Raw genomic sequence first — 18,535 nt, 5'->3', positions numbered from 1 at the left:
CTTCCTGTGAGTAGAGTGAGCCCGGGTAGCCTTGGGCAAGCTGCACCGTCCCAGAAATATACCCATTAGAAGAACGGTATGGTCAACCCCTCCTGAGCAGCCTCTCCCTGGATGACCCTGAAAAGGGCCACCAGATGTCAAGACTGACTTGATGGCTCAAAAAATTATAATTATTGTTAGATTTAGGGCCCTTGTACGCCACTTCTTATAGGATTTCTCCACGGACCTCTTTCCTACTCATGAGGAGACATCCATTGGCTGCGAGAGACCCCACGGGTGGCTTGATCCTTGCCAGATTCCTGGACAAGGGTTTTGGACTCTGCCGATTGCTGCTGGTGTCGCCGAAAGGAGGGAAGTTCGGGATCCGTGAGGAGGGCGTTTCTTCACAGCAGGGCCGTAAGTCCTGTGCTGGTTCTCCAAGCAAAACGCCAGGCCCAGAAGAATCCTGAAATTGCAGAAGAACTGAACTTGAAATTAGAATTACAATTCCCAGTGTAGATCTGCTGCAACCGGACTGCAGTTGTTGTCGAAGAGGAAGGCTGAATCGGATTCCACTTTTCCATGAGAACAGGCCCAAGGAATCCTTGGGCAACACAAGCAAGATCCCTCTAGAGTCCCATGGCCAGAATCCATTGGCCAATGGGAGTCAAAAAGGGATTAGACCAGTGGCTCAAGAGTAAGTCTGTCCATGGTTGTGGCAACCTGGGGCTTCCTCGTTTTGGGCAGTGCTTCTCAGTGGTTAAGGTCTCTGGCTATGGAGCCAGAGGCTGGGAGTTCGATTCCCCCACTGGGCTTCCTGTGAGTAGAGTGAGCCCGGGTAGCCTTGGGCAAGCTGCACCGTCCCAGAAATATACCCATTAGAAGAACGGTATGGTCAACCCCTCCTGAGCAGCCTCTCCCTGGATGACCCTGAAAAGGGCCACCAGATGTCAAGACTGACTTGATGGCTCAAAAAATTATAATTATTGTTAGATTTAGGGCCCTTGTACGCCACTTCTTATAGGATTTCTCCACCGACGTGATGGATCTTGCCGGGAGAGAATGAGGTTCAGCCCCACGGAGGGGTCCTCGGAGAAAAGTCGCCCTGAACTGGAACTGAGCAGAAACGCCCTTGACCTCTCTTGACCGCTGTTCTTTTACGACGACGAGAACGCCGCCATGCAACCTAGTCCTGCCCTCGTCTACCCTCACCTGCAACCAAAACCAAAGATCAGACCATGGGGTTCTTCTTTTCCCCCCTCTTTTGGGGGATTACAACTCCCAGAATCCAGTAGGCAGCACAACCACTGTCCAATCTAGCTGAGGATCCTGGGTGCTCTAGTCCAAGAAAAGCTATATTAAGTTTGTCAGGAATCAGCGAGTCCCTGCTATCGAGCAAGGGATTATTTATCTGGGTATCTGGGTGCCATCTCTAACACAGGAGTCTCAAGTGGCTCAAGAGCCCACGGCGTTTACTCATTGCTCAGATGCGTTGAGCTTCAGTTCCTCAAATCTCAGACCTTGGCCGTGCTTCTAGGAGCTGAAGGCGAACCATCTGGAGAACCAAGGCTCATGAATGTCCAGCTGAACACACCCTATTAAAACAGGAGGCGAAAACATTGGGGCCTCGCTTTTCTTCCTCAACGTTCTCAGCCACAGCGATTCGGGTAGAAGAAAAGGACAAATGCCTAGGAATGTGTAGTGGTTCGGCCATTGAGAGATCTGAGTTTTGGTCCCCAATTAACGGTGAAAGTGATTAGATGACCATCATTCAGCTGGTTCGCTCTCTTTCCTCCTGGCCTACCTCAAAGGCAGGTTGCTGTGAGGATTAAGTGGGGAGAAGGGAGGAAGGGAGATACCTGCACCCCCTTGACCCCACTGGAGAATGAAGCTCAACAGGGGTAAGTGCAGAGTCCTGCGCCTTGGGGAAAAGAAGCCAAACGCACAGTTACGAGATGGGGAATACATGGTTCAGCAAAACTACAAGCAAAAAGGATCTTGGAATCGTCCTAGATCACAAGCTAAATATGAGCCAACCGTGTGATGTGGCAACAAGAAAGGCAAATGCAATTTTAGGCTGCATTAATAGAAGTTTAATTTCCAAAACCCGCGAGGTGCTAGTCCCCCTCTATTCAGCACTGGTTAGGCTTCGCCTTGAAGTTCTGGACACCACACTTCAAGAAGCATGCTAACAAATTGGAACAAGTTCAGAGAAGGACGACGAAGATGGTGATAAGAGAGCTGGAAACCAAGCCTTAGGAGGAAAGGCTGAAAGAACCGGGCATGTTTAGCCTTGAGAAAATAAGACTGAGGGGTGATAGGAGAGCACGTTTCAAATATTTGAAAGGCTGTCCTACAGAGGAGGGGCAGGATCTGTTCTCGATCATCCCAGAGTCCAGGACACAAAACAATGTTAAAGGAAGCCAGATTTTGGCTGAATATCAGGAAAAACTTCCTAACTGTTAGAGCAGTACAACAATGAAACTGATGACCTCTGGTGGAGGTGGTGAGCCCTCCAGCTCTGAGAGAGAGAGAGAGAGAGAGAGAGAGAGAGAGAGAGAGAGAGAGAGAGAGAGAGAGAGAGAGAGACCACCCTCTCCCATCACTCAGAGAGTTGTTTTGTGTTGGCTTTTCAGGCAAGTTTGCGTCAGTCTGCAGGCTGTCAGGGTCCCCCTCCTTCCTCACCCAGCAAAACAAAAAAATAATAATGGGAAAGCAGAAGAGAGCCGCCCCCTCGTCACCGCAGCCAGCTTGCCAGCCGCTCCAGACAGCCAGAGAGGCCACCAGACGGTGGCTCGAGAAGACGCACGGCTGGCTGGCGCACCTTCTCCCTCCAGGTGAGAGGCGGCGGAGCCCGCTTGGCTAGCCTTCCCCATCTGCCTGGCTGTGTGGCCTGAGCAGAGGTCCAGGAGGGCTTGGGGGGGAGGTGGGGGGGGCTCCCTGACAGGATGATGATGATGCTTCTTCACCGTGCCACCTGTTGCAGTCTCCCCATCCCCTCCCGCCCGGCTTGTGTCCCCATCTCATGTCTTATGCCTGGTTGCCTTTCAGGGAGGAGCGGGAGCGCCTCTGGCCATCCCTCGCCACTGCCTGGAGCACCGATCTGAGAGCAAGAGCCAGCCAGAGAGGGCTCTTCTTGCCAGCATCCTGCAAAGTTGGTCCAGCAGCTCACTCCCCTTTCCTCCTCCTTGCAGACAAGGTAAGGAAGACGCAGTGACTTTCCTCCCTCTTCTCTCTTTATTTCTGTCCTGCTGGGGGGGGGGGGGGAAGCGTCCAGCAAGGGATGGGGCTTGCCTGCCTGCTGTGCCTCCGATTTGTTCACCCCAAGGGCTGTGTAGACACTTCAGCTTCCTGGGCTGACCGTTTGCGCAGCCTTCAGCTGTCAGGCACACACGGACCGAGAGAGCGATGGAGAGAGAGAGAGAGAGAAATCCATGCTCTTTATTCCCTGCCGAAAAGGCACCAAACCCAACCGGTTTTTTGTTTCCAAAGGCATCTGGAAAGAGGTGAGGGAACCCCGGAGATGCTTGGTTTCTGCTGAACCCCTGGCCATGGCTGCCTGTATCTGTCTGTCTGATGGGTTTTTAAAAAAAAAAAACACCTCAGCAGGACCCAAACCCAACCGGGACACCCAGCCGGGCTGCCTCGGGTGGCTTCTCTCGGTGGATCAGCCTGACCCCTTGTTTGGATATTTGACCCGTGGGGAGGGGGTGGTGGAAGAAAGGCAGGCATTACCAGACCAGATAAGGCGAGGGGCTGCAACGGACCCTGAGGCTCATCTTTCTTCCTCTCTCAGCGGATCTTGGCCAAAACGTCAGGGTTTTGCCCAGAGAACCACGACAGTGCTTCGGAAATGGTTGTTGTGGCGCTGAAGCCAAAGGTTATGGGAGGCTACCCTTGTCTTGTTTTCCTTCCTTTCCATCGGCTGTCTCCTTCTTTCGACTGTTTTCTACCTGAAACATAAATTGTAAGCTGTGTGGGGCAGGGGCTTGACCGGCCCCTTTGCTCTGTGTACAGAGACGGAGTGAGGTTTTCTCCTGGAGAAACACATGACCGTGATGAGCCGTTGCCAGTTCAGTCAGTTTTTAATTGTGGTAAGCTGTCAGGCGACACTTTTTGGGGTGCTGTTGAAATGAGTTCGTTGCGGACGGGTTCAGCTTTCAAAATTGGGGGGTGTTGCAGCTGCCTGTCATCCGAGATTCTTTCCCCCAGATTCTGTATCCCATAGCTCACAATGGTGTGGACCCATTACACTGATTTTTTTTGGGGGGGAAGCCCACCAGGAAAACATACAGGAGCAGGGCAGAGTCGGAAGACGTGTCCGAGAGCCATCTAGTCCAGCCCCCCGATGAGGGATTGGAGGCACAAGGAGAGGTTTTCCTATTGGGAGAGGCAGGTAGTTCTGAATTTGTGGTGGTGCATCCGCTCCTGGTTTTAATCCGAACTTTACGGCCGTTTTGGGAATCATGCCTCCAAAACCAGTTCCGTCTCTTAGCTAGCTCCTGTGAAAAGGACCATCCCTTCTCCATCAAAAAGCTCCGACCATCACAAATTGAAGTGAACGTGTGAGTGTAAAGTAGTGCTGCATGGCCACCGGTGGCATTTTGATCGGTGCTTTTTCATCATCCGCTCTCTCCTCTCAGCTGCTCCAGAGGCTCTCCCCCTTCCCCCGGGCCGAAAGATTCAAACACTGCCGTAGTTTAAATCCATGATTTCAACTCTGTCCTAGCCTGCTTGCCTTCCTATGCTTACCTGTGCCGGCAGCATGCATGCCAAGAGGCCACTTTCCAAACGATGAAGTTACACCTCCTCAGATTTCATAAACATCCCCGGAGGGGTATTAATCATCATAATAATTTATTACGGTCAGTGACCAGGAAGCCCAGGGGTATTTAGTATTTCGTCACCTTGTGTGCTCACTGGTTCTGTTGTCTTGTGGTGAAACATGTAAGAATGAGTCCTTAAACTGGTTCCACTGTGGCAGAAGACCTTCAGCACCTTGGACAGTTCCTGTAAAGTTCTGGCTAAATCCCAGAGCGGACTCGACATCCCATGAATATTGACCCAACGGCCTCCGCTGCATTGTGGGGCAGAACCCCAGTCGCTGCTCTCTGTTAAGTCTGAACACACAACCAGAGTTCCTGGCAGGCGTACGGTCGCACCCCACATCTGATTATGGGTCCTTTCTTGAACAACCCGGGTCCTTAGCCACGCATGGGAAGAGTGGCTCCCATGAATAAACAAGACAACACACACGCCTGTCCCCTTCAGAACTTTATCCTCGCAACATAGCTTTGAGGTAAATCAGGCTGGGAAAGTGTGATTGCTTAAGAGAGAGAGCCCCATGGGTGGGTGGAGATTTGAACCCAGGCCTCCCGTGTCTGAGTTCTGTACTATGATCAACTGAGCAGAAAAGATCATTTCAACACAAACCACTGGCTGTGTGTGTCTTCTTCTCCCACCCCATAATTACAGGTACGGGCGGGGGGCTCTTTTCCATGTGGCCACTGTCTGCCTAAGTGTGCAAGCTGCTCTTACTGTGTCACAGGTTTCCTCATGCCATCCACACTATGCAGTTATAGCGGTTTCGTCCCACATTAAATTGCTCCATCCTATGGGATTTTGGGATTTTGGTCGCTTGGGGAGGGACTTTAGATTCCCTGCCCCTGAAATATAGGGCAGAACTCTCGAGTCCCCCACCAAACTACCAACCCCAGGATTCAATGGGTAAGGGGTAACAGCTGGATAGCCTAGGGTTTTAAGTCAATGAAGAAATGAGTTGGGTGGGGTTGTATACCCTGATTCGGTGGAAATAGTGAGAGAGGTTGTTGGCCTTGGTTCAACCCTCTATCCAAAGGGAGACGGCAGCCGAGAAATCAGAAGAAGGATGAGCCTCGGAAGGGCAGCAACAAAGGAATTAGAAAAGACCATCACATCTAAGGAGGTGTCGCTGGAGATCAAGACCGCAATCATCCACGCTCTTGTCTTTCCAGTCAGCATGTACGGGCGTGAAAGCTGGACAGTGAAGAAGGCTGACAGGGGGAAAAAGATAGATTCATTTGGAATGTGGTGCTGGAGAAGAGCCTTACGGATCCCCTGGATGGCCAGAAAAACAAACCAAGGCGTCCTTCATACGGTTGCCATGAGTCGGAAGCAACTTGATGTCACATAATAAAAAAAAGGAAAGAAATGCACATGGAGTTCACTGTGAAGAAAACGCAAAAGCTCGCAACCTGATGTGAAAAGAAGAAGAGGGGAGGGAAGTGCCATTTAAATTTTTTTTTTTTTTTTTTTGCAGGGGGGGAATGTAACATCAGAGCAAAAATTTCCACACGGATAGGGAAAAAGATCAGATTAACGCAGGCCAGCGTAACAGCGATAGACGCGTTTGAAGTATGGATTTATCTCAGGATGCTAAGAAATGTTATGGTTCGAGAGAGTGGCCTCAAAAAAAAAAGATGTACGTAAAGGCCAAAGAATTATGAAACACGGACCATGCAGAAAGCTGGAATGTTTTGGCCTCATCATGAGAAACGAGAAGCGTGGACGGTTTCAGGTGATAACTCAAGATAAAACAGACAGGAAGAGAAGTGCAGGAATATGGAGAAAGTCGAAGATGCCTGGAGTCAACACAAGAGGATGATTTAGTGTATCCAAAGCCTCAATAGCAAGGATGATGATTAAAGTCTGGCTTCCGTGCTTCTTTCTGTGGTTGTTTCTCTGCTTTTTGAGACTATAGGGCTAGGTGGCCTTTCCAAAGGGGACTTGGGGCCGTATCCTGGCTCGCCAGTCTGCAGAACGAACCAAGGAGGGGGTCGGCCTCCAGATACCGCCGCATTGGCTTCTCAAGTTTTGGAAATAAGTTAATCATACATAGAAAGAACTTCCTTCTAAGGTCATTAAACTCAACCCACAATTAAAAATTACCCAACGATGACTGTGGTCAAGGTGTGGCAGCATCCGCACGCTCCTAAATCTATCAGCTTGTGATAGTCCTGGTTTGTTCTTTCTTTGAATGCATTCAGAAGTGGTTATTTCAAGATTCTGTTGCAAGTAGAATTATGTTTAAATGGTGCCTCTGCTCCTGAGGAGCACTCTCTCTTTCTCATCGGCCTGGTTCCCTTGTAAGGGCAATCCCTTCTTGATTCTGGTGCCATATCCTCCCCCGTGAATAGCATGAAACATGGATGTGGCCATGGGTTGCATTTCTGGGAATTCTGGGAATTCTGGTCCAAAAAAGTCACATTTCCAAGCTTTGATTTTCACATGTGTTTTCCCTAAAGGATGCAGGTTGTAGTTAGGGTTCCTCATGTACTCATTTCTACCGTTTCCCTCACTCACATATATGTACACATTCCCCTGCCCTCTCCAGATATGCACATTTAAAGTCATGCATTTTCCGGTTGCATGTCTGGGTTTGTGTGTATTTTTTTCTCCACCAAGAGATTCCGTTCTGAAAAAAAAAACCTCTGGTTTATGAATGTGGGATGTTGTGCTTCAGTAGCCAGTTAGCCTTGTTGTTGTTTAGTTGTTAAGTTGTGTCCATGACTCCATGGACCAGAGCACGCCAGGCTCTCCAGTCTTCCACTGCCTCCCGGAGTTGGGTCAAATTCATGTTGGTCGCTTGGGTGACACTGTCCAACCATCCCGCCCTCTGTCGTCCCCTTCTCCTCTTGCCTTCACACTTCTCCAACATCAAGGTCTTTTCCAGGGAGTCTTCTCTTCTCATGAGATGGCCAAAGTATTGGAGCCTCAGCTTCAGGATCTGTCCTTCCAGTGAGCAGTCAGGGTTGATTTCCTTTGGAATGGAGAGGTTTGATCTCCTTGTAGTCCAGGGGACTCTCAAGAGTCTCCTCCAGCACCACAATTCAAAAGCATCAATTCTTCGGCAGTCAGCCTTCTTTATGATCCAGCTCTCAATTCCATACATCGCTATTGGAAAAAACATAGCTTTTACTATGCAGACCTTTGTTGGCAAGGTGATGTCTCTGCTTTTTAAGATGCTGTCTAGATTTGTCATAACTTTTCTCCCAAGAAGCAGGCGTCTTTTAATTTCCTGGCTGCTTTCACCATCTGCAGTGATCATGGAGCCCAAGAAAGTAAACTCTGTCACTGCCTCCATATCTTCCCCTTCTATTTACCATGAGGTGATGGGACCAGTGGATGTGATCTTCGCTTTTTTGATGATGAGCTTCAGACCGTTTTTTGCACTTTCTCTTTCACCCTGATTACCAGGTTCCTTGATTGCTCCTCACTTTCTGCCATCAGAATGGTATCATCTGCATATCTGAGGTTGTTGATATTTCTTCCGGCAATCTTAATTCCGTCTTGGGATTCATCCAGTCCAGCCTTCCACATGATGTATTCTGCATATAAGTTAAATAAGCAGAGGGACAATATACAGCCTTGTCGTACTCCTTTCCCAATTTTGAACCAATCAGTTGTCCCATATCCAGTTCTAACTGTTGCTTCCTGTTCCACGTATAGGTTTCTCAGGAGATAGATAAGCTGGTCAGGCACTCCCATTTCTTTAAGGACTTGCCATAGTTTGCTGTGGTCCACACAGTCAAAGGCGTTTGCGTAGTCAATGAAGCAGAAGTAGATGTTTTTCTGAAACTCTCTGGCTTTCTCCATAATCCAGCGCATGTTAGCAATTTGGCCTTGTCGGATCCTTCCAACTCAATTATTCTGTGATTCTCAGTGTCTTAAGGTTTTAATGGTCAGGATCCCACTGGGTTTGCACAGCGTGAGGCCCAAACGGTATAACTGGTGTACACACTTGTTCCAGCTGTCTGTCAGGCACACCCAGGCTCTCCACTGCACCCCTGGGGATGTAACAGGTGGACAGAAAGCTCTGAAACCAGCTTGCATAGTTTTCCTCTTGCACGTAGTGTTCAGAAGTGGCACTCTGGCCAGTACAGGGCCTTGCAGGGCAGTGCTCAAACTGCAGTCCTGCAGTCAAGCCTCTACTCACAACCGGAAATTGATCCCGGCAGCCTCAGGGGGCCAGCTCTGGGTAGACAGGACCTTCCATCCTTCTGAGGTTGGTAAACTGATTGCCCAGTTCCCTGAAGCATGTGTCTGTGTGCGTGCATGCAATGCGTAGTCTGCAGAATTAAATGGTAAACCACCCAGGGAATGCTTTAAACACTACAGGGCGGGATATACAGTGGGGTCTTGACTTGAGAACTTAATCCGTATTGGAAGGCGGTTCTCAAGTCAAAAAGTTCTCAGGTCAAATCTGCATTTCCCATAGGAATGCATTGAAAACCATTTGATCCGTATCTGCTCTTTTCTGTCCATAGAAACTAATGGGAAGCTGCTATTCTGCCTTCGACCACTAGAGGGGGATATTTTGTTTCTTTTTTTCTTAGGTCAAGAAAGGTTCAGGGAAGGCAGGGAAAATACAGTCCAGGCAGTCCAGTACCAGGCAGTCTGAAGACTGTCTCCCAATCCACTCTCTAAACGCTGGGAGGAGTGAGGAAGCAGACAGGCACCCTTTTCACTGGCCAACAGTTAACTGAAAGTTCACATTTTGCACTTTCCTTGCCTCCCACGTGGTTTTTTTTTCAGTTCTTAACTCAAATCTAAGTATGTAAGTCAAGTCAATATTTTCCTGTGAGAGTGGTTCTTAAGTCAAAATGTTCTTAACTCGAGCCGTTCTTAAGTCAAGACCCCACTGTAAGTGGCACACTTTGCTGCTGTAATTCTGTTCTGCAATAAATCTGTGGCGCTGGGGATTAAAATGGATCTTCTGGGATCCAGAACAAACTTGCCTGGTGAGCTGATTGTGGTTGTCTGTTTCTCTCTCTCTCTCTCTCTCTGTGTGTGTGTGTGTGTGTCTCCCTCTCTCTCCCTCTCTCTCTCCTCTCACTTTCTCTAAGTCCCTGAAGAATGACTCTGTGTGCTGGCCGTCAGACATCAATTATATTGACAGATGACAGCTCCTGCACAGAGGTAAAGGAGAGGCAGTGAGGAAGTCACTCCCAGCCGGGTTAATAGCTGGGGGGCATCATTCTGGAGGCGTTTCTCTTTCCTGATCCTTGCCAGTGACTAGGGGCTGGTTGGTGGTTTGCTCTTGACAGGAAGGCTTCCCGATTGCAGGGTTTTCGGCATAAATTGCAAATCTTAAAATTCCACACCTGGGAAGATCAAACTTTGCCGAGATGTGAGCTGAGCTAATAAGGCACACAACATGCATCCGGCCAACTGCATTAGACTGGTGCTTCGTTTCATGACAGATATTAATTTCTTCCAATCTTAAGAAATGTGGAAGCAGCTGGTGCAACAGAGAGCTGTCCGGCATTTTTATTTTTAACACTCTGAGTCCCCTCCGAAGGACCCAGGGCTTAGAAGGTTTCGCTGTTTATGTTCCTGATTCAGACGTCCGTCCGTCCCCGTCAACAGGGCTGCTGATTTGGGGTACCCTGTCCAGTTCCGGGGACCCCAGTTTAAGTAAGATGTTGGCAAGCTGAAGCATTTCTGAGGGAGGACAATCAAGGTGGTAAAGCATCGGGGAATCCAGCTGTCTGGGGGATGTTTGAGAGAACTGGGTATGTTTGCCCTGGAATTGACTTGACATTAATATTGCCGTTTTTTGTCACACTTGGTGGTGGTGTTACTTCTGAGATCTGCAACCGCTTATAACACTGTGTGAAATGTCTTGATGTTGTTCCCAAAGCCCCAAGGATGACAGGAACCGCCAACGTGTGTTTCATCCCCAAGCAAGATGTTTCGATGGCCAAGTCTCTCTGTACCTTGATTTTTCCAGTTCTTTATGTTCAACGCCGGCATCCCCTGGAATTGCAACGTCAATGACCCAGACCTTTATTCATTCCATTACTCCTATGTCTGGTGTGTTATGTTCAAGATGCCTGTTGCTGTTGTTGTTATCTGAAGGGCTGTTGTGTGGAAGACTGAGTGAGCTTTTTATTCTTGGCTTCAGAGGGAAACATAAGGGTGGACAGCTTAATTCTCAAGAGCTTCCGAAAGGCGCTCCAGCCCATCACATCTTCCATTCATTCATTAGGCATCCTTCAGTCTTGAGAGATGATGGTCACGTGCTCTGTATATGGAGGACTTGGAACATAGTGTGGCTGAGGAGGCCAATTCGAGAGGGACCATCCCTTCCACAGTGAAGACAAATACAATCTGCCCCCCCCCCGTCCAGCTCCCTGATTTTGCTGGTTTCAGGACTGCCTCTTTGCCTTGGCCTGCTGGACAAGGGTCTCTTCAAATTGGGAGAGGCCACGCTGCACTGTCTGCCTCCAGGCTGAACGCTCAGATGTCAAGGTTTCCCATCTGTGGAGGTCCATTCCTAAGGCCTTCAGATCCCACTTGTAGATCTCCTTGAATCACAGCTGTGGTCTCCCTCTGGGACAATTTCCCTGCACTCATTCTCCATACAGGAGATCTTTCGGAATCCGACCGTCAGCCATTCTCACGACATGCCCAAGCCAACGTAGACATCACTGTTTCTGCAATGTAGGCATACTAAAAAATTCTAGCTCATTCCAGGACTACACTACTTGGAACTTTGTCCTGTCAGGTGATACCAAATATGTGTCGGAGACAACGCATATGGAACGTGTTTCAGCTTCCTCTTCTGCCGTGCACAAAGGGTCCAGGACTCACTGCAGGACAGGAGTGTGCTCAGGACACAGGCTCTATAGACCTGGACCTTGGTCTATGCCGTCAGCTTCTTATTGAGCCATACTCTCTTTGTGAGTCTAGAGAACATGGTGGATGCTTTGCCAATGTGTTTGTCCAGCTCGACATCTAGGGAGAGAGTGTCAGAGATCATTGAGCCGAGGTACACGAAGCTATCAACAATTCCTACATGAACACATGCGAGTCTTCTGCTATCTTATTTCACTCTTATATTTACTTTTATATCTTGTTTCGCCCCCTTCAACTCCCCCTCCCCCTCCCCTTCTCTCTCTTCCACTATCATCTTTGCTCAGATCTGTTTTTTTTTTAACAACCCAACCCTAAGAGAAACATAGGCCTAATGACTGCAAGGAGCCAATGGCTATTTAGAATATTCGACTTGTGAAGCTGATATTTCATTCAGCTTTTCATTCTGTTTCCATACGTCTGATGAAGGTGGATGTGCCCACGGAAGCTCACCTTAAAATATAATAGTCTTTAAGGAGCCACATGTTTTTGTCTTGTCTTGTTTCTTTGGGTTTTGCCTGATGGACTTGCACAGATTAACACGGCGACTGGTAGTGTTACCTAGTGGCTAGAGAGAGTGAGTGAGAGAGAGAGAGAGAGAGAGAGAGATGGTCAATGTTATTTCAGCATTGCTTTTTCCTTCCCTTCTGCGAATGCCGAGTGTGTGTGCCACATCATAAATCCTCTCCACCAGGAACATTAAATCCCTGATTTATGATCCTTTCAGACAAGCACAGTCTTGCGATAAACTGCTCCTGCTTGATCTTTCTGGTCATTTCTCTATGACAAAATCTGATGGTTAAAGATGTTAGATGGCACTCTTGTTGCATCTGTCTAAAGAAAGCCCCAACTGACCCATGGCTTTATTGCGTGCACTGGATCTGCGTCTTTGGCATCGCAGGTTTCGCCTGTCATTGATCTTTTTGGACCTCCACACCGCCAGGCTCGTTCAAAGAGTTCACGGCAAAGAAATGGGAATGTAGAGATGGGCCTGATTTTTGCCTCCATCTAGGTCAGTGCCTTTCCAAACCCCCCTCCCCTGATCTTGGGAACAGACCTATCTACTCCTGTGCGCTCAGGCCCCTGAAATGCTGTACCAAATCATGGAGTGGGAAGGGGCCTATAAGGCCATCTAGTCCAACCCCCCTGCTCAGGACAGGAACACAAATCAAAACAGATCGGACAGAGGGTCCTCCAGTTTCCTCTTGAAGGCCTCCAGTGTTGGAGCGCTCGCCACTTCCCCCTGAAGTCATGGGTTCCATTGTCGTACTGCTCTAACAGCCAGGAAGTTTTTCCTGATATTCAGCCGAAATCTGGTTTACTGTCTATTGAGCCCATTCGTTGCGTGTCCTGCACTCCGGGAGGATCTAGAATGGATCCTGCCCCGGATGACTTTGCTTCAAGTCTTTGAAAAATGCTATCATACCTCCTTTCAGTCTTCTTTTCTCAAGGCTAAGCATGCCCATTTCTTTCCATCTTTCCTCCTAGTTTCCAGTCCCTTGATCATCCTTTATTATTAAGTGAAAGTATTTAAATTGCTTTTACCCCACCTGGCTCCTTAAAAAGCACCCGAGGCAGCTTACACCTTTGAAAGACAATATTTAAAGCTGAAAACGATGAGTAGACGTTGGGTCACCACATTAAAAGACAATATTTCAAAGCTAAGAACCATGAGTATGAAGAGGCAGCTTACATCATTAAAAGACACTATTAAAGCTAAAGCCCCAAGTATGTGAATACTAAAAAAAGGAACAAATGCCACTCGGAGAGATGGTGAACTCAAGTTGCCTTTCTCTGAACTTGCTGCAGTTTGTTGGTCTCCTTCTTCACAGGCAGTGTCCAGAACGCTCAAGGTGAGGCCCAACCAGTGCCGAATAGAAGGGAACTGGTATGTCATGGGATTTGGAGACTAGACTTCTGTTAACTTCCCCCCCTCTCTGAAGAAGCCCCATGACACGGAGGGACCCTCAGGGAGGCCGTGCAGGGTTCAGAAGCCACATTTTCCTTTATTAAGCCCACCAGGGACATAAATACTGTATTTCTACCTTCAACCTGGACGCCCATTTCCGGTGGGGTGATCGAGCTGTCCAGCCAGCTTTAAGAACGAGTGTGTGCCATCAAATCAGTTCTGACTTCGGGTGACGCTTTCCAGTGTCTTCTAGGTATACAGTGGTGCCTCGCATTACGATGTTAATTCGTTCCAGCGAAATCGCTGTAGAACGAAAACATCGTAAAGCGATTTTTAAAAGCCCATAGAAACACATTAAAACCTGTTTAATGTGTTCCAATGGGCTTCAAACTCACCATCCAGCGAAGATCCTCCATAGCGCGGCTATTTTCGCTGCCCGTGCAGCGAGGAATCCGTCCCTAAACACAGCTGGCGGCCATGTTTTTTACCCAGTGGCCATTTTGAAACCACCGATCAGCTGTGCGAAAATCGTCGTTTTGCGAGAATCGGTTCCTGAAGCAGGGAACCGATCATCGCAAAGCAAAATTGCCCCATAGGAAACATCATTTTGCGATCACTTTTGTGATCGCAAAAACTTCGTCGTAATGCGATTTCATCGTTAAACAGGGCACCCGTCTTGCGAGGCATCACTGTATATAGTACTCAAGAGTGGTTTGCCATTTCCATCTTCGGGGACTGTCCTGGGACGGTGCAGCTGGCCCAAGGCCACCCAGGCTGGCTCTTCTCCTGGGACACCCAGTGGGGGAATTGAACTCCCAGCCTCTGGCTCCGCAGCCAGAAACCTAGCTCACTGAGCTATCCAGCCAGCTGTAGGGATTGTAGACAAGTTGCATTTTATGTGGCAGGTGTTCCATACAAATTATGCCCATCACAGTAGGAAAACCGGCATCTCAATTAGCTGAGATCTCTTGAGGAGTCTGCTAACGCTGTGTTGTCATGCCGAGATCCACAGATTCATGTCAGACACAGCTCCATACGCACCCACCCCAAGCTGCTTAGGGACTTGGTTTAGCTGTCAATCCCTCTGTCACACTGTCCTGGGGATTATGGGTACTGTTATCCAAAAAATAACATTTCTGAACCCCCGGTTAGGGAGAGGCGGGGGGGTTGAATGAGAAGCTCAGCGAAGCCCGAGACGAACTAGTGTAGCTCCTCCAGACCCTAACCTGATCTTAACTAGCTCATTTGACTTGGAGAGAGATGGCGTTGTTGTTTTTTCCCCCCACGGTTGGTACCAGGAGATTTCTTGTTGCTGTTGTTAAGATGATTCCTGAGGACTTTAAGGGAAGAGAAAGGCCCACCTAACCTTTGAGGTTGGGGGTGTTTGTTGCAGCCCCCCCAAAAAAACCACCCGAAACGTTAGCAGACAATTAGAAAATGACGTGAATGGGAAGGCGGCGATTGCAAGGATAACTTTCTAAGACTCTCGGTCCCAGCTTTTCACAGCCGGGGGGATTAGATTTGGTGAGCTTTATTCTATGAAAAAAAAAATTGATTTTTCTAGCTCCTGGTGGCAATATGTAGAGGATGAGAGGAACGGGGAAGTCCATCCTTCAGCTCTCCAGAGCTCTCTAAATGCCTCTCCTCGGTATTTGCGCAGAAAGCGAGTCGTCGCTGATTGGCCAAGCGCAAGCTTTCGTCTCCCTTGGCAACCTCCTTCCCCAGCTGTGCTTCGGTCCAGACCGTCCTTCCAGCTGTGCGAGCCGACCAGGAGGCAGAGAGCTTTCCTAGCTTCGTTGTGTGCCTCCTAAGAGACCCCCCCTTTTCCACGGAGTCAGAAAGGGCCCCGTAAGGCCATCAGGGCCACCCCCTGTTCAATCCCAATCAGAACTGATCGGACCGAAGGTGGTCCAATTTTCTCTCGAAGGCCTACGGCGTTGGAGGGCCCACCACCTCCTCCCGAGGTCATGGCTTCCGTTGTCCTTCTGCTCTAAGTAGTTATTCAGCCGGGTGTGATGGTCCATAACACAACAGAATAATAAAGGTGGAGAATATTTAGGAGGGGGGGGGAATTCTAAATATTATTTTTGGGAACAGGGGAGAGGTGGAAAGATCCCAGACCTCTCACCCACCAACAGCTGAGAAATTTTGATTGAGCCACACTTACGATTCAAAAGCAGTGAGCTTGACTCCTTCTGCAGGACCCCCACTGGCTTGATCTAAAATGCTCGAATAGGGGAGGCTGGAGGTGAGCCCTAAAGCTTGGGGCCATCCCTGAGAAGCCCCTGTCTCTACTGTACCCCAGCCCCCCCCGACCTTGCCCGTCTGTGGTCCAGAACGCAGGGCACCAGACACCTACAAAAGAACATTCTCCAGGGAGAGGGATGGGGTTAAAAAAATCCAAATTCATCAGTGAATCAATGAAGGCATTTAGATGGAATGACGTAAATAAATAAATAAAAATTGGATTTCCAGGCGCCATGAGTGTTTTCTAAAGGCCAGCAAGATGCCCGGGCTCTTCAACCGGACGACCAACCGCCCTCTGCCACTTGCTGCGTCGGAGGTCACCTCCTGCGTCAGCGGCTACGCCTTCGGGATGACCGCCTCCCTCACCTACCGCAACTCCGAGTGCCATCCTTTCGAAGGTGGGGGTCAGCCGGGCGGCCCAGTCAGCAGCGCTACCGTGGACCCAAGGTCTAAGGGGGTGGGGGAAAGAAGCGCTGGGCCTTTTTGATGAGTTGGGGGGGGGAAGAGGACGGCATTGGCCACCCACGTCTGTCCCCTCCTGGCCACGTATCTGTCTCCGTCTCCGACCCTTTCCTGTCCGCAGGCCTCTTTGTCTACCCGCTGGATGAGTACACCACCGTGGTCGGCTTCGAAGCCGTGATCTCGGAGCGTGTCGTGACCATGCAGATTAAAGACAAGGCCAGGATGGACGATAACTACTTCGACTGTTGCAGCCTCTCCGACGGACGACCCTCCGAGGAAGGTGGTGAGAGGTTTCTTTCTCAAAACGCTACTATCAATCGTCTTGTTAGTTGGATGTATAGTAAAGGCCTGCAAAAGTTAATTTTAAAAGGCTACAATTTTGAGAATGTACAGCACTGTGGCCGCAAGGAATGGGACTGCACCGCGGGTCACGTATACAAATTTTGACCTGTGGGAAGGTCGGTGGGTTTGCTTATCCAAGAGTTTTCCTCGTTTTGTTTTGCTGTCTCACCGGTGAGGAATTTTCCTCCCTTGCAGGACATGTCGTGTTGGATGAAGATCTGGAGAGAGCCGTCTTTGTGGCCAACGTGGGCATCGTCCCGCCACAGGAGAACGTGTCCCTCTGCATCAGTACCTCGTCGGAGCTGCAGACCCTCACCAGTGGCGCCGTCCGGGTCCTTCTTCCCCCTGTCTGCGTCCCCAGGGTCCCCCAAAACAGTACCGAAGTGGCCGCCACCCTCTCTGGACACAGCGTTCGCTTGTAAGGGGCCAGGGGGAGGGATCCGATCACCTCCTCGGAGGTTGGACTACAACTCCCAGAATCCCCAGGCAGCCCTGCGGCTGGTCCTTGGGCCCCTGAGGGGTTCTAGGAGTTTCATTCTGGAAAAAAAAAACCCTGCTTTCTCTGCACATCAGAGGGCTAAAAAGAAACAGAAAAGGGAGCAAGGCCCAGAGCCTTTTCTCAAAGAGTGATGGGCAACCTGTGGACAAAGGGCCGCATCCGCCCTGTGATGTGTGTCCCTACCCACATAAGTTTTGGCCCCTCCCACAGGTGGCCTCCAAGCAGAGGGATTGCCACAGTCGGTGAATGGACAGGAGCGCACTTGGGAGCCCTGTGCGAATCTCCCGTAGAAAGAATTCTTTATTAGCGTTCCCCAAATACGCGAAGGCAAAAGAAGGGAGTGGGGAGGAGAATCAAAGGGTGAGAAAGGCATTTTGTTCGAAATTCGGGCAAAAAGTTGAAATAGATGTAGAGCAAACTGTCACAGAGCATGCTAAGAAATGATTGCAAGAGGCACACCCCATGAGACAAAGCTTTAACAGCACTTGCACGAAGACGGATATAGATAGAACAGTAGGATCCCCCGTATCCACAGGGGATTGTTTCCAAGCCCCCTGTAGATGCTGAAAACCATGGATAATAGCAAACACAATACTTAGCATGGTAAAGGGGAAAAATTCAGAAATACAGTGGTGCCTCGCACAACGATTGCTTCATACAACGACGAATTCACACAGCGATGGGTTTCTTTGAGGAATTTCCCCCATCGTTTAACGATGTTCTCTATGGGGGAATTTCACTCAACGATGTCCCTTTTTCGCTCCTGTAAAAGTGTCTTAAACTGTTTGAAACCTGTTTAAATGCTTGCAATCATTAGCCCACCTCCTGAACCCTATGCAAACTTAATTTGGTGTTGTTCTGAGTCGCCGTTAATTTTTGGTGAATTTTTTTATTCTCCATTGAAAGCCTTTGAACGGTCAGTTTGCAGAAACTAAAAGGAACAGTAGGAAAATGTAAATACATTTGAATACTGTACTTTCTACGTTGAAGCAGAAACAAGGTGAACTGCCATCCCAACAACCAAGGAGAAATGCAGGGGAAGAGAAATGTTGGATGCTGGCTGATGCTCATGTTTTATGCTTAACAACACTTTGGAGCGCCCTGATCCTCGCTCTTGACAAGGTCCCCTTCTACCTTAGCAGGGACCGACATTACTGTGGTTCCACCACCATGGACCAGTCGGGAAAATTCTGCTTGGCCCGCCTTTTGGAGACCGAGACCACCAACCCTACTGAGTATGAATTCACTTTCCATTTGGAGATCCGAGGACCTTGTTTACTCGCAGGTAAGGTGGGGAGACAGGTGAGGAAGCTTGAAATTCCCTTCTTGGAAATGTGTATGTCGATTTCACTTTATGAGATCTTACAGAATTTCCCAGGAGTTGGGAAAGTTATCTTTTGGACTATCAAATCCTGTGGAGA

The 18,535-nt window shown here is 49.1% G+C and overlaps 1 protein-coding gene across 3 annotated transcripts in view; it reads left to right on the top strand.

Moving 5' to 3' along the window:
* The first annotated feature begins 283 nt into the window (after nt 1-283).
* Nucleotides 284-18,535, top strand: part of VWA5B1 (von Willebrand factor A domain containing 5B1) — a 68,106-nt gene continuing 49,854 nt past the window's right edge. The window contains exons 1-6 of one of the 3 annotated variants that reach the window (XM_020781130.3): nt 284-2,816; nt 3,031-3,178; nt 16,040-16,209; nt 16,395-16,553; nt 16,811-17,033; nt 18,254-18,399. In XM_020781130.3, the coding sequence (XP_020636789.3) occupies nt 16,071-16,209; nt 16,395-16,553; nt 16,811-17,033; nt 18,254-18,399 (667 nt within the window). In that variant the 5' untranslated portion in view covers nt 284-2,816; nt 3,031-3,178; nt 16,040-16,070. Of the gene's footprint in view, nt 2,817-3,030; nt 3,179-16,039; nt 16,210-16,394; nt 16,557-16,810; nt 17,034-18,253; nt 18,400-18,535 lie in introns of all 3 variants that reach the window. The other 2 variants (XM_072977780.2, XM_072977779.2) reach the window with 2 other exon arrangements.

Source organism: Pogona vitticeps, chromosome 7 (genome assembly GCF_051106095.1).
Source record: "Pogona vitticeps strain Pit_001003342236 chromosome 7, PviZW2.1, whole genome shotgun sequence".
NCBI lineage: Eukaryota > Metazoa > Chordata > Lepidosauria > Squamata > Agamidae > Pogona > Pogona vitticeps.
Note: the sequence above shows the minus strand (reverse complement) of the source record. Positions and strands in the feature narration are given on the sequence as shown.